We start from the raw sequence: 12,614 nt of genomic DNA on the forward strand, positions 1-12,614 counted from the left end.
GCCGTTAATTAACATAAACACGTTTAGCATCTCCAGGTCTCCACGCGTTCCAAAGACGCATCAGCGGCTTGTACATCTACATTTTGAAAAAGTCTAATAAACCAATTGAATATACACCATCACAATAAATCCATTATTTGATTTAGAATGGCCCTTTATCAAATGGGCGGGGGGAAAAGACATGTCACCTGCATTCACTTGAATAGTGAATGGAGGCCGCACGCTTTCCTGCCAGTCCTTTTTTCAATGATGCCGGTAGGCTACTTTGGTTTTATAACGGAGCCTGTGTTTAATTAGAGCAGCTGAGAATGAAATATAACACCACTTATTTCACTCCACACATCAACCACTGTTTGAGGAGCCTTCTCTCTCTCTCTGCAAGACACAGGATATTCTGCCCAAACTCTATGCCATGGGGGCTCCAACCTTGTTCCTGCAGCTAACCAGTGCTTCATTTGGGAAACCAGGTGAAATCTGTTGGGGAACATCGATATTAACATGTTTTCTCAACAAAACCATATTTCGCTAAACTGTTGACAGCCCCCCTGCGCGCTGGAGAACGGAATAAAGGAGAGAGACAGGAGGAGATGGAAACACATGGTGGTGAGATATTCTATATAGCTAATGGGAATGTGTCACCCAATTTGATTAGGAAAATATTTTAAAAAATCACTATTACTAGGCTGAACAAAATCAAATACGAATTCAATAATTGTAGGCTAACTGTAAACCGCACTGCACAATCAATGAACCAACAGCATGGCCTCGGGCTATATGTTCTCTCCCAGACTCATGGATAGACATTTTACAGCGTAGCAGAAGGTAACCAGTCCAGCCAGTATGCATGATAATACAGTCCACACTCAAAGGAGATTACTCAAATGTCTTTAAGTATGTACCAAAGACACCTTAAATCAGTTTTGTTTTATGTTTCTCTGCCCTGCGTAATATGCGGTAGAATTGTATTTCGGGCTTGGGCTCATAAGCCTGCATTAGCATGCATCATCTCTAATGGTCTCTGCTCAAATGCATAAGCACTGGGTGTTTTGAATGAATCATCACCTTAGAAAGCGCTGTTGTTGTGTTAGGCTTTGAAACAACATCCACCACAACCATGTTTTACACTGTTTCAACCTGCTGTTGAACTTCTTTCTTCAAACTGATCATCACACTAAGGTGAGTTGTAGAGGTATTTTAGGCCTTATGATGTGATTTCCCATTTCATTTGCATTGATGTCAGAGGGGTTAGAGGGACAATAGAACCCTGAGTACCAGGCCATTAGTACCTGATGGAGGGACAATAGAACCCTGAGTACCAGGCCATTAGGACCTGATGGAGGGACAATATAGCCCTGTGGACCAGGCCATTAGGACCTGATGGAGGGACAATAGAGCCCTGAGGACCATGCCATTAGGACCTGATGGAGGGACAATAGAGCCCTGAGTACCAGGCCATTAGGACCTGATGGAGGGACAATAGAGCCCTGAGGACCAGGCCATTAGGACCTGATGGAGGGACAATAGAGCCCCGAGGAACAAGCCATTAGGACTTGATGGAGGGACAATAGAGCCCTGAGGAACAATCCATTAGGACTTGATGGAGGGACAATAGAGCCCCGAGGAACAAGCCATTAGGACTTGATGGAGGGACAATAGAGCCCTGAGGAACAATCCATTAGGACTTGATGGAGGGACAATAGAGCCCCGAGGAACAAGCCATTAGGACTTGATGGAGGGACAATAGAGCCCTGAGGACCAGGCCATTCGGACCTGATGGTAGTTAGCAAGTCGGGTACTACTAAAGCATGTCCAGAGTGCATAAGAGGAGATTACCGTGGCTTAACAGTCATGTGGAATTTTGCTGAGGTGATACGGTCACCGCACAGCCCTAGGACAGAACCACAACTTGGAATGGATGCATGTTTATCCATCGTTACGATGAGATTTTAGTGACGTAGGTGCTGTGTGTCCTGAGTCATTTCTGACCTGTGCCAGTTCCTTGGTGTTGCTGTTTACGTTTTACTTTGTGCACTAAACATGTACATGCTCTTGTTTGTCGAGGGTCATTTACGTCCTGCTGTATGTGTAGAAGCACCATTTAACATTCAATCTAGCCTAATGACAGAGGCAATGTTCACAGCAAATTGAGGCTAACACCATCACTGGAGTGTTGAGAGTTCAAAGCTTGTGTTTTGTGACAAGTATCTTGAAATTAAACTCTTTGAAATTGTCACATTTCCTCAGTGCTAATTTAAGCGTCTTAGTTTTGGGTGCCTTAAAGCGACATGCAGAATATGTTTCACCAAAAACTGCATCATGGTGTTGAGACCATCAAACGAGTATAATTAATGCTCTTCTTAATGCAAACATTTTTATATGTGATTTAGTTGACAGACTGACCAGTTGCCATCTGTGGAGCTTAGCTTCTCTGTTGGTTTTGGAATACAGTAGTATCGGGTCCAGTACCTGGCCACAGCAGAACTAAATAATGGATAAGCTGTAATGAATACACTGTAAATCAGAAACATGGATGGATGCTCTGGCAGTGGTCACATTGGTGGTTATTGTGATGGCATCATGTGACTGGGGATCTCTCTCTGGGTCCCCCCACGGAGCCTTCCAGTTCCTACCATCTCAGTTGTGTTGTTAGAACCATAGAAACGTCTTAGAAGGAGAGGGAGCTTCTCTGTGTACCTGTCTCTTTACATCAATGTCACGCAGAGTGTGCTCTCTGCTGAGTGTGTGTGTGTGTGTCTTTACAGCAATGTCAGGCAGAGTGTGCTCTCTGCTGAGTGTGTGTGTGTGTCTATCTCCCTCTCTCTGTTTTTCTGCATGTGAGTCTGTACCACTATGGAAGAGAGCAAGGGAGAGGCGGGATGTTGTCATGGTAACCGTGCCACGGCTGATTGGTCATGCAGCAGCGGTGACTGACCCAGTGGAACACGGCCCCGAAGTTAGCTAGCTAGAGATGGTAGGGGCAGTTGTGGGCATGGGCATGGATTTATAGAGGAGGCCCTTTAAGTGCAGGCTCTCTCCCTCAGGGAAGCGCCGTAGCTCAGCCTGGACACCGCTCCAACAGCCCCCTCTCTCTGTCCTCATGGCCCCGTGCTGCCCAGCTCTAATGTTTATTCAGCTTTTATACAGCAACGTGCTCAGTGTTAACGTCTCCAATGGGCTTGCCACTTTGATGATATTCCAATAGTGCCCCAATAAGGAAAAGCGATTCATCATAGATGCGGTAAAGAGGTCAAACAAACTCGACCAAAACAATGGAACTGCCGTGAAAACGCATGTGGGAAAGATCCAGAAACTCCTCATTGCCCCAACACTTGTTCATGTCATCGTCACCAATCAGCTGCATTACAGTTAAAAACGACTTTGACTACCACCACCAATTTCTGAATGCTAACTATGCTACCAGCTTATACGAACAGGAGTTAGCATTTAGCAATCACTTCTTTTAAACCTGAAAAGGGACAGCTTCTAAATGTTTTGCAGCGATAACAGCCACATATATGCAAATTGGACTTAAGTAACCACGTTGTGGCCCTGTTACGAATATCCAGATTTGTTGAATGTGTGCCAATATGGTCAATGGAATGGTCTGCATTCAATTGACTCCTTTTCCACATCCATGGAAGCTTGATTGTGCCGCAGGGAGCCCCTCTCACCCAGACTGACCTAGATAACCTAGATTTGTCTGTTAATATTGATCTGGGGACTAAAATATAACACTTAGTCATCATTCCTTGCTTATTGTTGTTCTCTGGCTCCTATTTTAAAAACAATGTGGGCCTCCTACTGGCCCTCCAACACCACTTCCAGCAGCATCTGGTCTCCCATCCAGGGACTGACCAGGACCAACCCTGCTTAGCTTCAGAAGCAAGCCAGCAGCATACCACCCTGCATACCACTGCTGGCTTGCTTCTGAAGCTAAGCAGGGTTGGTCCTGGTCAGTCCCTGGATGGGAGACCAGATGCTGCTGGAAGTGGTGTTGGAGGGCCAGTAGAAGGCACTCTTTCCTCTGGTCTAAAAAATATCCCAATGCCCCAGGGCAGTGATTGGGGACACTGTCCTGTATAGGGTGGCGTATTTCGGATGGGACGTTAAACGGGTGTCCTGACTCTCTGAGGTCATTAAAGATCCCATGGCACTTATCGTAAGAGTAGGGGTGTTAACCCCGGTGTCCTGGCTAAATTCCCAATCTGGCCCTCAAACCATCATGGTCACCTAATAATCCCCAGTTTACAATTGGCTCATTCATCCCCCTCCTCTCCCCTGTAACTATTCCCCAGGTCGTTGCTGCAAATGAGAACGTGTTCTCAGTCAACTTACCTGGTAAAATAACGGTAAAATAAAATAAATAAATAAAAATAGAAAAACCCTTCTGTCTGATAGTGGTGGTATTTGCAAGGTATGTGGTGCTCATGATGAAGTATTTCAATGCTGCATGTCTAACAGTCCTCGGTCTCCAATATAGGTCACCTGTCTAACAGAATGTACCTTCAGATGGTTGGCTTACTGCTGTAAATATGAACACAGTCACCGTCACGCAGCCAGCTCCCCAGCTTTACACTCTATAGAGAGCGAATGAGATGGCAGTGGCACCGACTTAAAGACACACTAATATACACACTGCTTGCAGTAGACCTACACTGTCCTGAAAATAATACCAGAGAACCTAAAAAGAGACCCGGGTGAAATTTCAGTCAGGCTGTGTTTCACACCAGGTATGAGACCTAATATTGAATGGCAATGTAATGTATTTTTTTTTAAAGACTGCTGCCTTATCGGAGTGGCCAGCTTGTCTGAGGAGGGAGGTCTTGCTTGCCGCGGACACACTGCTAGCGTTCACACTGGCTTCAGCTCAGCCCTTGTGTACATCTGTCTATTGCCACACATCACATCCGACACTAGCCCCTTTTCTCGCTCCTATCTCCCTCATCATTCCTTTCTCCACTGCCATCCGGATATTAGATGCTTGAGACTGAGGAGGGTGTCTGTCCATGTGATAGGCAGGTTGCTTTTCTGTTCATTCTCTTGGAAGCATAATCACATGTAGTATATGTTTGGTTTTGTGCTCTAGAATCAGCTGCTGCTTGGTATTTTGTTAGGATCCTCATTAGCTGTTGCAAAAGCAGCGGCTACTCTTCCTGTTGTCCTTCCTTGAGACCAGTGGGGGAGAGAGAGCGAGATGCTGGAGAAAGCGGAGATGTGCATCTTGACTATCTTCATTTGAGATGATCTTGCCTCGTACCTGTGTCTTTTTCTCTTGATATGTGTGCACTGAATGAGAAACGGAGATTTACAATTCTGGGTGTGTACTGCGAGTAGTCGCGTGTAGCGATGCCGGCTACCTGTGGCCGCAACAGCGCCTTGCCCCTCCATCCCCCGCCCCCTCGGGGGGGGAGAGTGACGTAACCCTGCCTAGCCTTCGCGCTGCGCGAGTGCGTCACTAACCAGAGGTCGCTCCGTGTTAGCATCTCAGCCAGTAGCCCTACACAAGTTTCTTCTCTTCCGGAACTGGAAAATTCTAGTGTGAGTGAGAATGACTGGCATCACAACAGGGCAGAGATTAGGACTGATCTCCACATGTTCCTGGTTAGTGTTCTGTTGAGCATTTCAAAGGGCACAGAAAAACTTCAGTTTGAGTCTAGACTAGGAGAAAGACACATTTGTAATGTACTGTACCTTTGTGGAATCTATGACTGTCTGTTCATACTGGGTTCATATTGAATGTTCTCTCCAGGGATACCTACACACTTGACTTACATAATGTACTTATCCTTGTCTTGATTGTAGCTGCCCAATCAGTCAACTCTGCCCTTTGTATGACCAGGACACGTGTGTGTGTGTGTGTGTGTGTGTGTGTGTGTGTGTGTGTGTGTGTGTGTGTGTGTGTGTGTGTGTTTGTGTGGCTTTCCTTTATGTTAGCATGAGAACGTCTGTTGGTTTGCCGTCTCACATGGACCTCTGTGTGCAGTTGGCTAGTGTGGAGGGAAGGAGGCGGCTCAGGGTAGGTCTGATTCATGCTGCTCACCCTCCGCTCTGCTCCGGCACAGAGAGGCCAGCCATGGCTAATACGATCATAAGTTGTCAGACTCACAGCCATGGAACGAACAGCACTGGCCACACCACTAGGATGGAGAATAATAATATAAAACATGTTCTTCTGAAGTAGCCCGCATCTAACAGTATGGAGTAAATCTCTTTAAAAAGCTTAGGATGACAAAACAGTTGACGTGTGTCACAGATGCGAGACGGCATGCTCCTTTGTGTGTGGTTGTGCCATGTCCCTGCAGCAGAAAGAGAGGGAGGGAAAGAGAGGGAGACCGAGAGTAACCAAGAACAAGAGATCCTTAATTTAGGCCAAAAACACATAGGGGAAGCAGGAAGAAACAAGTTGTCAAATCCCAAACCAACAAATCTGCAGTAGAATTGAAGTCGCGGAGGCTTGTGGTTTATTTCCACAGAGGCTTTTTATTTTCAAGTGTTTTCTTCTGCGCTGTGGTCTTTGTTTAGTGCAGTTCACACAAGGCCAGACTCAGCCACTCAGTCTGTCTTTCTCTCTCCAGGGCTCTCTCCGCATCTCCAGAAAAGCAGGTGGCGTTTTGTTTTCCCTCTGCCTGATCATATTTTTTTTTTTACTTTCTCCTCCTCTCTCTCAGCTCAAGCTGTGACCGGCCTCTGTCAGTGAGATACTACCTCTCTCTCTCTCTCTCACTCTCACTCACTCACTCACGCGCATCTGGAGCCTCTGCTTTGTGTCAAGTCAGAGAGGAGGGTCCAACACATGTCCTGGGTGCCCTGTAACCTCCCCCTAACCCCCAATCCCTGTCTCATGGCCCTGCTTCGGTGACTCCATAACTGGCAGAATAGAGGCCCAGCTGGCACCTCCTCCCACAGGGTGTGATCCAACCTGGCACACCGTGTGTGGGTATTCTCCTGCCAGCTGTCGGCTACCCCGCTGTGGCATGACTGACACTCGGGCACAATTCTTGTTGACTGGCACAGAGAAGCTAGGCTAGGGGGGATCTAGGGGTTTCTCTTACAACGGCATCAGTATTTCATTCATTACCTTTAGGCTTGCATTATGGTTATCATTAAACCTGTATGCAAGACCTGTGTGTTCGCTCTCAGACCTGTCGTCGACAGCATACTGCCTGTAAACCAGGGGTTCCCAAACTGGTTTGGCCCGCGACCCCATTTTGATATAATAAAAAAAAAGTGAGAAATGTCCAAAATTAATCAACGGCCAATGTTTACTTTTTAATTGGGGCTATTACAGTCTTAAAAATCTTGAGTACTTTTGACCGTATTTCAATCTGAAGGAAGTATGGTTTGAAATGACTGAAATTCATCAGAAAAGTATTGGGAAGTTAATAATCTATAATCTTCAGTTTAGAGAAGAACATCATTGATTGTTATTTTTCCCCTATTCAGATTTAGTGCCTGGTCTTGTCTCCTCTGTTCTAATGAGTCCTGCGCAGCTTGTGGGCATTTTAGAGGGAAACAGAAGACGTGTTCCTGAGCTTTTGTAGCTTAATCGGTTCAAAGGATAGAGACACATTTGTAGGAAGAAAACACAAACCGCTCTGTTTTATTACATCCGCGTCTCGCGGTCACTGATGTAACCCCGGTTCTAAGAACCAAGCTTGATTTTAAAATGTTTTATATACAGTACCAGTCAAAAGTTTGTACACACCTACTCATTAAAGGGTTTTTCTCTATTTTTTACTATTTTCTACATTGTAGAATAATAGTGAAGACATTAAAGCTATGAAATAACACGTATGGAATCCATGTAGTAACCAAAAAAGTGTTAAATAAATCCAAATATATTTTAGATTCTTCAAGGTAGCCACTGTTTGCCTTGATGACAGGTTTGCACACTCTTGGCATTCTCTCCACCAGCTTCATGGGGCAGTCACCTGGAATGCTTTTCCAACAGTCTTGAAGGAGTTCCCACATTATGCTGAGCACTTGATGGCTGCTTTTCCTTCACTCTGCGGTGCAACTCATCCCAAACCATCTCAATTGGGTTGAGGTCGGGTGATTGTGGAGGCCAAGTCTATCATTGAGTTGGAAATGCATTGGATATTAAGACTATTATTCAATCTCAGCTGATCTATCAGACTCAATGTATTGTACGCCCCCTTCTGTCTGCTGGTGGTAGGACTTGAAAATAAGAGTGGAGATTTGAAAACAAGCCCACTCTACTGAATATGCTGCTGACATAGGCTAGAGGACATTTGTAATGATGTTAACATGTTGTTCCAATATTAATATATGGGTCTTATCCTATCTTGCGGTGTTATGAAATGATCTCTAATATTTTCTATTTGATTTAGAGATTACGTTTGGCTACTGCATATGCTGCAACTCACTCAGCATCGGCTTTATCTTGGAGTGTGGTTGCTTTTTGAGTGGAAAAGCCTGTTGTAATGTTGTCATAGTGAACATATTGGTTTGATCCTTTCTCTCTGCACTTGGAGATGATCTGTATTTAAAGATCTTTGCTCTGTCCACTCCGTCTGCCTTCCTGTGTAGTCAGAAATGTGACATTTGAGCATCCATCCGCTGTTCTGCTCTCAGGGACACTGACTGTATTGACATGAGTCTTATCCCTCTAGCACTGTGCTCGCTGGGTCACCCTGGTAACGTATGCTTGCTGCCTCTGCATGTGAAGCGCTGCATGGATCACACTCACCACGCTTTGTGTCTGTCACCACGCTTTGTGTCTGTCACGACAACACTCACCTCTCTCTCTCACACTGGTGGTCACCCCAATCTCTGTCTGCATGAAGCAGTTACTTAAACAACCAAGCGACACATGACATATTGTCATCACAGAAGTGTCTTTCCTGAGTCTGGTGGCCTTTACTAAATGTCAACAGACTGTCCTTTTGTCACATTTATAGCAGGCCATGCCATATAAGAAGCAGCTGTTAGCCAGCTCTACTAAACAGGGACTGTTACCAATCACGACTTCAGTCCTCTCTCCCCAGCAATCTCCCAGCAACCCCTGCTCTCAGCCAGCCAGCGCTCCCCTTTGGCTTTGTCATCCTGGTTGGTGCTCCTAGAAAACCTGCTGAAGCACAACCAAATTTCGAAATTGCACCTATTGTATTCTACAATTCTAACCCTCAACAGTAAGTTGAGACCCTGACTGAGTTCCTAAACGGGGGCAACCTTATTGGAAATGTATCCGCGTTCCTTCAAAAAATGTGGGCCACCAGTTGCCCAACCCGGATGTGACCATGACTCACGCCCCCTTCCTTCTGTACTCCCAATACCCACCACACCTACTTCTATCTCAACCACCTCTATGTTGATGCTCACCCCTTGCCTTCATTTCCTGGTCGCCCCCCCCCCCCCAACAGAACAACGACAATGAGACCCCCCTCCACTGTGCCGCCCAGTACGGCCACACCCAGGTGGTGCGTCTGCTGCTGGAGGAGCTGACCGACCCCACCATGAGGAACAACAAGCTTGAGACGCCGCTGGACCTGGCGGCGCTCTACGGCCGGCTGGAGGTGGTCAAGCTGCTGCTCACCGCCCACCCCAACCTGCTCTGCTGCAACACCAAGAAACACACGCCGCTGCACCTGGCGTCACGCAACGGACACCTGGCCGTTGTGGAGGTGCTGCTGGCAGCCGGCATGGACATCAACTACGAGGTGAGGACTGAGGGGAACACTGAGTCTGTCTCCTGCGTGCTCAATGATTATTTTCAGTGTGTTGGTGTGAGAGTGTAGAGTTGTGTGGATGTATAGAGACAGAATGTGTCCATAATAATATTTTGTATAAACACAATGTGGTATGTTGTGATTGTGTCAAATTATGTTGGATCATGGATGGCTTCATCTGCTGTTTCCAGCATTTAAGCCTACATTCAGTGCATTCGGAAATTATTCAGACCCCTTGACTTTTTCCACATTTACTTACGTTACAGCCTTATTCTAATATGAATTAAATCATCAATGTACACACCATACCCCATAATGACAAAGCGAAAACAGGTTTTTAGAAAAGTTTGCAAATATATTACAAATCAAAAACTGAAATATCACATTTACATAAGTACTCAGACCCCTTTACTCAATACTTTGTTGAAGCACCTTTGGCAGCGATTTACAGCCTTGAGTCTTATTGGGTATGATGCTTGGCACACCTGTATTTGGTAAGTTTCTGCAGATCTTCTGAAGCTCTGTCAGGTTGGATGGGAAGCGTCGCTGCACAGCTATTTTCAGGTCTCTCCAGAGATGTTCGATCGGGTTCAAGTCCAGGCTCTGGATTGGCCACTCAAGGACATTCAAATATTTGTTTTTAACCTGCGCATGACCCCAAGACTAAGGACTTATTAGCCAGCCCTACTCTGTTGTTTATGATTTTGTTGTCATGGAGGAATGATTGGGCTCATTGATTGGAGTTGAAAAATAAACACTGCGCTCATGGAATGGCATGCTTTGAGCACTACTGAAAGTACTATTTACATGTGAAAAATGAATGCATATGCTGCATTTGCTTAGGCCTATTGTTTACTTTTTTGTTGGTGATATCTGGATAATATGCAGCTGTTTAAAGGGCAAATCCACAGATGAAACAATAGTAAAATGGTCGCCGCGCCTCTTTTGGTAAAAAACTGAGGGATGGGCCTGGAGAAATGTAACCACTCTCAGATTAATAGACAGAGCTATGGATGCAAGGACTGACCATCCATGATATCAACATTATTGTTTTAACCATGTTATGAGGCTATATAGTGTTTGTTTACATTTACAAAGTTTACAAACATTGGAGGAAAATCAGCTTATATTTTGGGTTTTCATGGAGTGTGATAGTTGAACTAACCTCATGAGGCATTTATAAGTTATATTCTTCAAGAATCAATGGATATATGTATCCAAAAATGCATGTAGCAACTACAGATTGCCCCTTTAAGTCTATCAAAAGTGTGCGAGTTTGCACGTGTCCATTAAGCCTATGGATTCAAAAAATGTATTAGCATGAATTAAATTGAGCAATAAAAGCCCCACTTTTATTCCATAGGCTGGGATCCACACTGTGCAGCTGTTCACTTGGCTGTCCACTGGTTTCAAAAACAATGATTGATAGGCAGCTAAAACTTCTTGAATTCAACCATTATTGGGTTCAAATACACATTTTAGACTTGTGAACAGCCATCCACAACAACCACAATCCGTAAGGCGAAAATTGCTAAATGAGAGAGCAGCAGTGTTATTCACATGCACTATGTAGATATCAATAATAAGTGATATCCGTATCGCCATAGACTACACCACTGCTCTCATCCTTACCTCCAAGCGTTTATTTAAGTTGGATAATGTTTGGATGCCGACAGCAGTCACACCATTGGAAGACATAGCTTGGACTGTAGCCTACAAAAGCCTATTCCTGATTTTTTCCCGCGATCCATCAAACCCATTTGGTGTGTCATCATAGTGGTCTCTGACTTGTGGTCAGACTTGCTCGGGTGGAACAAACTTAAACTTGCTCCTTTTTTCAATGCTGATTTCAATGTCATTGAGAAAACAGAGAATTGTCAAAGATTTTGTTTTTACAAACATCCTTTCTGAATTTAAAAGTAATCCTCAAAGTAATAACATTTTTCAAAAGTATCTGTAATCTGATTACAATGTTTTTGCTGGTAACATAATGGATTACAGTTACCAGTTTTTAGTAATCCCTTACATGTAACGGATGACATGTAATCCATTACTCCACAACCCTGGTGCTTAGGGTCGTTGTCCTTTTGGAAGGTGAACGTTGGCATCAGTCTGAGGTCCTGAGCGTTCTGGACCAGGTTTTCATCAAGGATCTCTCTCTACTTTGCTACGTTCATCTTTCCCTCGATCCTGACTAGTCTCCCAGTCCCTGCAGCTGAAAAACATCCCCACAGCATGATGCTGCCACCACCATGTTTCACCTTAGGGATGGTGCCAGGTTTCCTCCAGATGTGGCGCTTGGCATTCAGGCCAAAGAGTTCAATCTTGGTTTCATCAGACCAGAGAATCTTGTTTCTCATTGTCTGAGAGTCTTTAGGTGCCTTTTGGCAAACTCCAAGCAGGTTGTCATGTGCCTTTTTCTGAGGAGGCTTCCGTCTGGCCACTCTACGATAAAGGCCTGATTGGTGGAGTGCTGCAGAGATGGTTGTCCTTCTGGAAGGTTCTCCCATCTCCACAGAGGAACTCTGGAGCTCTGCCAGAGTGACCATTGGGTTATTGGAACCTCCCTGACCAAGGCCCTTCTCCCCCTATTTCTCAGTTTGGCTGGGCGGCCAGCTCTAGTAAGAGTCTTGGTGGTTCCCAACTTATTCCATCTAAGGATAATGGAGGCCACTGTGTTCTTGGGGACCTTCAATGCTGCAGAAATGTTTTGGCACCCTTCCCCTGATCGGTGCCTAGACACAATCATCGCTCGGAGCTTATGGACAATTCCTTCATCCTCATGGCTTGGTTTTTGCTCTGACATGCACTGTCAACTGTGGGACCGTATATAAACAGGGTTGTGCCTTTCCCAAATCTTGTCCAATCAATTGAATTTACCAGAGGTGGACTCCAGTACAGTTGTATAAACATCTCAAGGAGGAT

General features: G+C 45.2%; 1 protein-coding gene across 8 annotated transcripts in view; it reads left to right on the top strand.

The window, feature by feature from the left end:
* Positions 1–12,614, top strand: part of LOC129860833 (ankyrin repeat and SAM domain-containing protein 1A-like) — a 108,272-nt gene that overhangs the window by 34,731 nt on the left and 60,927 nt on the right. For all 8 annotated transcript variants that reach the window (XM_055931649.1, XM_055931653.1, XM_055931656.1 and 5 more), the window contains one exon: positions 9,384–9,680. In XM_055931649.1, coding sequence (XP_055787624.1) covers positions 9,384–9,680 — 297 coding nt within the window. The remainder of the gene's footprint in view (positions 1–9,383; positions 9,681–12,614) is intronic.

The sequence above is a fragment of the Salvelinus fontinalis genome, chromosome 8 (genome assembly GCF_029448725.1).
Source record: "Salvelinus fontinalis isolate EN_2023a chromosome 8, ASM2944872v1, whole genome shotgun sequence".
In the NCBI taxonomy this organism is placed as follows: Eukaryota; Metazoa; Chordata; class Actinopteri; order Salmoniformes; family Salmonidae; genus Salvelinus; species Salvelinus fontinalis.